Source organism: Ammodytes marinus (genome assembly GCF_949987685.1).
Source record: "Ammodytes marinus genome assembly, chromosome: 7".
NCBI classification, from domain to species: domain Eukaryota; kingdom Metazoa; phylum Chordata; class Actinopteri; order Uranoscopiformes; family Ammodytidae; genus Ammodytes; species Ammodytes marinus.
The window spans coordinates 32,184,619-32,191,976 of NC_137211.1; the positions used below are offsets into that span (position 1 = coordinate 32,184,619).

General features: G+C 41.1%; 1 protein-coding gene across 5 annotated transcripts in view; it reads left to right on the top strand.

The window, feature by feature from the left end:
• Positions 1-4,812, top strand: part of dennd2c (DENN/MADD domain containing 2C) — a 70,402-nt gene extending 65,590 nt beyond the window's left edge. For all 5 annotated transcript variants that reach the window (XM_080031306.1, XM_080031309.1, XM_080031308.1 and 2 more), the window contains exons 18-19: positions 4,041-4,127; positions 4,210-4,812. In XM_080031306.1, coding sequence (XP_079887432.1) covers positions 4,041-4,127; positions 4,210-4,241 — 119 coding nt within the window. In that variant the 3' untranslated portion in view covers positions 4,242-4,812. The remainder of the gene's footprint in view (positions 1-4,040; positions 4,128-4,209) is intronic.
• The last annotated feature ends 2,546 nt before the right edge of the window (positions 4,813-7,358 follow it).

A 7,358-nucleotide genomic window follows, 5' to 3' on the forward strand; every position in this document is an offset into this window, starting at 1 on the left:
CAGAGTGGAGAGAAAGAAAGCGACAGACGAGAGAGAAGCAGAGACTCTCGTCTCACTCTGTGAGCTCACGACAACGCGACCCGAATGACTGTCTAATGAGCAGTTATTAATTAATAAATATAGATACATAAAATGTTTTACTAAACACAATAAATCTGTTTGTTTCTGTGTGATTTGCGTTTGGGTCAGTAGCCTACCAACATCGCCAGCGGACGGGTGGTTGCACACCTACGGAGTAGCGGCAGTGTGTGGTCGCGGGGTGAATAAAGCCAGCCATGATATTTGTCGTCCACCCTCCACCTCTCACTGAATTTATAATAGCAGGGCATGCATTTCGCTGGGTCGTTCTCCCCTTTCTTGCTTTCATGCGACCGACTTCAAATTCGGAGGCAGGGGACACACAATCTTCTTCTATGCTACGTTTATATGCGGATCACAGCCACACACGGCCGTACTGCCTCTAGCGTAGTGTCGGACTTTTATATGAGCAGTTAGTTTGAAAGTAGCCTCTCTACATCTCCTTCTCGGAAAGTCGCGGAAGAAAAAATATATATAACATTGAATAGTCCTGCCCCGACAAATTTAAGACCTTTGAGTAATGGATTTAAGACCACCATATCACATTTTTAATGGATTTAAGACTTTTTAAGGCCTTATTTTTAGATACATGAATTTAAGACTTTTTAAGACTTCCGCGGACACCCTGTGTAAACACAGACTCAGGTCTAAGCTCCTCCCTGCTACTTTGTGGGGCCCAGAACACAGAGCAGAAGCCTTTCCACTTCCTTGACTGGGGTTAGCCTTGGTTAGCTCAGTGGCTAACACGTTGATATTTGTGTGTCTAACTGGAAAGTGGTGTCCTCTCTCCCTCCTCTTACAGGCCTTTCACACCAAAATGAACCAAGAGTCAGTTCCAGGCTGGTGTTGGGGTCAGTTCAAAACTGGTTACAGCCTTATCCCAGTTATGAACCGGTTGGTTTCACATCGACCGGAGACAGCCATGGAGCCGGCAAGAGAGCAACGTCATGACGTCACTGTAAACGTGTGTGTACGTCACCCGATGCCGCTGCTCTTGTGGCTAACGCTAAAGCTACCGCTAGCTTTAAGCACAACAACAGCGGCGAATACGTCTTATTTTTACACTTGTTGGCTCTCGCTTTGCTTTCTTAAGCAAACAGGACCCATACAGCGTATTCTCGCCGGTCAATTTGATCGCTACGTTCGGTAATTATGTTATGTTTACGTCTCGTAGTAGCGGTGTTTTTAAATATGGCGGGCATGAGGTTTGAGTTGCTCTGGTTGGTCAGGATAATCCCTCCCCCAACCGTTCGCGCAAGCAGTTCTTATCAAACCCTGCTCAATCCTGGGGTATGAGTTCCCCCGGTTTTTACGGCCCGGAGCAGGCTCTCTGGCGGTGTGAAACCAAAACACTGGCTCTAACTCCGAACAAGCCCAGAACTAGCGCCGATTTTGCGGCGGTGTGAAAGGCCTACCAGTGTCAGTGCCTGCTGGCGCGGCTCGCTCGCTCTTTCATAGTTCATGGAGTTGTCAGTCCGATATCCGATACGTAGATTGTAGTCATATCGGCCCCATCCCTACTTGGAGATTAACTATTTCTGCACACTCTTAAAGTAGTAAAACTTAAATAACATCTTAGAAAAATGTACATTCACTGGTACTTTCTTTCTAGCCAATACTTGGATTGGGTCTTCCCTGAATCTTCAATACCATTTAGTTTAGATTTCCTTTTTGCCTAAATTATCTCTACCTTTTAATGTTCCCTTGAGGCGAGACACTGCAGGGTAACGTTTTAACTTAAATATATCATGAAACTTTGCCAGTTGATACTGATATTAAAACCTTTTTTTTTTTCAAAATGTTTGACTAAATTTGCAAATTTGCCAATATCTAACTAATTGTGTCTACATTAGCACCTCTTTAAAAACCAAAAATCTAGATGTCAGATAAAACCAGAGTTAAATAAGTTATTTCATTGTAACATATTAGAACCCGTTTCCACTTGTCTTTAACATTTGGTTTTTGTGATCTGATCACATGAATACAGCTCTAACTACAGGTGAAAACACTCTCAAGACGCATTGAGATCGGATCACAAAAACCACATTCAGAGGTGGTTTACGTCGCTTGTGTCCGATGTGTCCGCATTCAAATGGTAGTGGAAACACAATGTGACTTTTGTCCACATTAGGGACCTCCTACTCAACTGCCGCTCCCTGCCTGAGCGCAAATATGTTGAAAATGCATCACTGGCGTTCATGCAGCTTTTATAGAAGCCTCACGAACGTTAGTTGCATCTGCCAGTATTGCAAATGAAAAGCTTTCTGTCCTCTGTTTTTATTTCACTGCGTAAATCTCAAAACACGGAAATCGCTGCTATTGACTGGAGAGCTGCAAGGCAACAACTTCCTGTTCTATCTGCTTAAAAATAAAAGTCAACTCGCGTTTGGCTAGTAACAGGCTTTTAATGTGAAGGCGCACAGGAAATATTCTGTTCGCACAAGCAGTAACTTCACTGCAATATAGAAAGCCGTGTACTGGTGGTGGTGTCAAGAGTTTAGCAGACGTTAGAAAAGCCGCCGGGCAAACACACATCTTTCACCAGCCAAAGTGGCGTAATAATTTACTTGCATAAGAGTTTTTACTTTTATATACTATCTATGATATTTACCCGCATTTGGCGAGTGTCAATGTAGAGCCCTCTTAGCAGTGTTGTGCATCACTCCTCCTTGTCTAAATGAGACAGTAGCCTATCTCGCCAACCTACACCCCACCGGTTAAAACACCAATGCAAACGGAAATGATGTACGTGTTGATTTACATACAGAGTGGGTAAATCCAATCCGATCACAAGTAGACAAAGAAGTCACATGTAAAAAGACAAGTGTGAACACACGGACTGAGAGCTGGCCACCTTTGATCGGATTACCAAAATCACATCATAATCCCAGGTGGAAACATTTAGAGTCCAAAGTTTTTACAGAACAGAAACAGCCTTTTTTCATTTTATAATTCAAAATATACTATGAACAGGTCTTAAAAATGCTTTTTCTTCATGTTTTTAAGAAGAAATGTATCATAAATCAGAAAATTAACACATGAACAAATCTTTTTGTTATAACCTATAACCTGTTGAGGTAATGTCCGTTAAAGATGACTGCATAGGGGGGCGCCCTTAGCTCAGTTGGTAGGGCGCCCCCCTATACAGTCGTCCCCCCCATGGGCCTCGGCCAGCAGCGGACCCGGGTTCGATTCCAGCCCGCGGTCGTTCTCTGCATGTCACTCCCCTCTCTGCCCCATTTCAACTCTCTCTACACTATCAAAAAGCATAAAAAATGCAAAAAAATAAAAAAAAGATGACTGTATAGGAGAAATATACAGACGCAAACAGACAAGGTTTAGTCAAATAAACACCTAAATGTTAATTTCGGACCTTTTGATTTATACTAGTTTGAAAAAAGACATGTTACGGAAGATAAATAGATCAGTCTCAAAATTGGCCGTCACGGTTAACCGCGGCCGCTGACAGCTGGAACCAACTTCAAAAATCCCTAAAGTTACAATCCTTTACCTCTGTTAGACTCTTCAAACAGGCCCTAACAAAATGTATAAAGCACACCTGTAGCTGCTTCAGTCTAAGCTCACCGTGATCTAGTACATTTATCTATTGCTATGCTGTATGTTACTGCTGTTTGTCTAACTTCTGTTGCTATGTTGAATATGTTATTGTTGTCTATGTGTGATTTTACTGGCTATAGTTCAGTGTTGTCTTGTTCTCTCCCTCTCCCCTTTCCCCCCAGGAGGTCATTCACCTCCTACCAGGCCATTGCTTAAATAAGACATTGTTTCTTAGCAATTTTTGCCTGTTTAAATAAAGGTTGATGATGATGATGATGAACCGCAAACAGGAAAAAATATTCATTGTGTAACCGTTTAGACATTTTTGTAAACGTTCACACCCCTAAATTGTATATGAAATGCCATTCATATTTCATATTGTATGGATTTCTCATGGTTCCCAGGTCTGTTTGAGGTCAGAGTGGTTGAGTATCTGGAGTCATACCCTGAGCCGGAGCAGAGCGGTGTCAACAGGTTTCTTAAAGGACTGGGTAGGTAATGCTCTGGCGTCAAATGCTCACTTTCAAAGGCTCATGTTCCCCTATGCTAAAGCTTTCTCTCTTCTTTTATTAGGAAACAAGATGAAACTTCTACAAATGAAATGAAAAAGCCTTAGATCCTGCCTTTTAAATGAAAGACTTGTAATTTAACACAGAACAAAAGTTGCTGCTGCAGGACTTGATCAAATGAATGTGAGGCGTTTTGATATGAGAGGAGCTGTGCACATCTTATTGGACCAAAACTGGAAGCAGTTTAGATTTCTTTTCTTGCATTGTTTTATGATGCCTTCAGGACCTTGACTTTGGACAAGTAGAGAAACATTCCAGCTACTTAACCTCAGTTATCAACCACAACATGTGTGGTTGGAACTCTTTTTGAATGGAAACATGTTTACTTTCACATAGATTAATATCTACTACATTATGTTTTTTTTTACAGGAAATGCACCTTAAAGGTTACATTTCAATCTTGTGAATACTGAAGAAAGTGTAAGATTTCAACCTGATGCATGTTTTTAAGGTGCCAACACACTGCACATCGCCGCGCGGCGAGTTTACATAAAAAGTCAATGTATTTCGAGCGCTGCCGCGCGAATGGGCGGCCGGCGGCGAGCGGATCACGCGGCGCGCCGCCGTGCGACCAGGGTGGCGCGGCCGCCGCAGAAGTTGAAAATATTGAACTTTTTGCCGCCGGCCGCGCCGCGATAGCCAATCAGCGTTGAGCTCCTCCCAACGTCACTCGCTTCGGGAAGACTGACAGAGGAAATTAAGATGGATGAAAACATAATAGTCACAGTTTGCTCCCATAAGTTCTGTGAATAGCCTCTGTGTCTGTTGCCTGCTGTGTACAACTATCAGTTTTGCTTTATGAACCAAGTTAGCACCAGTTAGCTTGGGTAAAGCACCATCAGCACAGCAGACTGGTGCTCTCAGCACCGGTTAGCACCAGCCCCAGAGTAGGAGAAGGCTACTCTGGTCGGGCGGCGGGCGGCGGACACAATATGACCCAATATGATCACGCGGCGCGGAACCTGCGATTCGCGCGGCCGGCCGCCGCGCCGTGGAGTGCAGTGTGTTCGTACCTTTATACATATTAATGTAAAATTCCATTATCTTTTTTTGAATTCCTTTCAGCACAAACTGTAAAAACAAAACAAAAAAAGCAGTTGTTTTACTGTTTCAGATTGGGTAGGGGTACATTCACTCTGATCCAAACATTGATCCAGGGTAAACCTCATCAATCAAAATACATATTTACATTTTGAGAAAATTTAGTCTGTTTTGTCTTCTGTCCCCAACTTGATTCTTGTTGACTGGACTTTTTCAAATATTTGTTTACATTTTGCACAATGTTGAGAATGAGTGTACAGTATTTGTAATATTTTTGTAATAAATCATAATGCGTCCTACATACTTTTTAAATAAATGGGTTCCCAAGGACAGTATTTAATGTGTGACTGTTATTTATAGTAGAAATTACTGGCAAATGGTTGGACAGTAACCCTGCATAACTGTAACAACACTTTGATAAAACATTTGTATGCTATGCCATATGGTATTACTGTGTATTTTATACTATAAAACAAGTATCTGCTTTAAGTTGATGGCATATCCATCCTAGTTAATGCTTCTATATTCTTTCTACAGTTTCTCGATACATAACTGGTTATTCGGCAGTTGGACTTAGACAAACTAAGAGGAATATGTCTCAAAGTTAGCCGTTATGGTGTAATATTCTCTGTTGAGTTACAGTAACAAAGGGAGGGAAGTGGTTGTAACTATGACAGATATCCACCTCATTTGAAAGGTTGAGGCCTTGTATTTGCTTGTGATAAACCTGAATTTAGTTTTGCCTAGAGACTGAATGTTGTCCAGCATCACACATAGAGACATTATTAAAGCAAACAAACTTGTTTCAATGTTCACTCCTAAATGATGGCTTTAAAAGGTCAACCTACTGTTTGTCTATAGAGAGCCACAGAGCAGAAATAAAGTTGGATCCAACTTACAAAAGCAGTAAAAAGTATCTTCTTTGTCCAGTTTGAGAATAAAAAATTAAAATGATACACATCGAAACACACTGAAAAAAAACTCAATTTAAATCCAACTTTATTTTTAAGTTGGTTGCCATCTTTGTTGAGGATCAAATTGTAGAAATTGCTTGATCTTTTATAATTATACACTATATTAAATATGTATCCATCCTTCCTTCCTTCTTCCAATTTAGTTTCAATCTGGTACAGAATCCTCTTGTTGCATACTGTTGACTGTGTAGATGATCAAGTCTTCAAGCCAAAAAAAAGGAATAGTGATAAATCACACAGGTCACGATGACAGACATAGCCTACTGGCAACTCAAATGAAGGCTACAGAGGCCTCTAGAGGATTGTATATTGATTCAATTACACGCATATAGAGAGCAGGGAACAAGCGTTCTGGCAGAACAGGTTCTAAATTAAAAAAAAAAAAATGTTTGTCCCTCTCCAAGCCTCTCAGGCCCAACTTCCTCTCTGGCTGCAACAACTTCCTTCTTTAACCCCCACCTGGAACACATATCCCTAACCCTACCAACTCTCAAGGAATATACAAGCATTTGATTGGTGGAGCTTGATGAATGTACAGCTCGGCCTCAGAGGAAAATAAAAGTCAATACATCCTTCACGTATTTCCTATTTAGCAGAGTATAGGAGTGTATCAGCATTATGACCACATGGGGGCACTGTCTCCACAGGCTTCTGACAGCAGAGTTGTGTTTTCAGTCCATGCACTGAAATAACTTTTCTGTTTCAATACAAGATTGATACAACATCTCAGATATAATAGGTCTGGCCTTTACATTTCATTATGTCTAGATTTTACATTTCTCTTGGGCAAGTCCTGGAAGTTCAGTCAAGAGGACAACTGTTTGTTGATACATTACATTTAATAATAATGATAATCATAATCTTTCTCTTTTCATTTAACATTAATTCCATAGTCTTACTTAAAGTGTTTAAGTGAGACCATGTCAAACGAGGTCAGTTTTGAATAGTACTTCTTCAGTTTCCAGTAAAATAAATGTTATATTCATGGCAGTTTAAAAAAATGTATAACGATGATGTACATCTTCAGTGGGAACCAATGGACATGAAGCAGAGAGCTAGAGACTGCTTTTTGTCTTCGGTTTGTGGACAACTAGAACACACAGGCCGGGCGCACATTATCAAACATGTTCTACCTTCC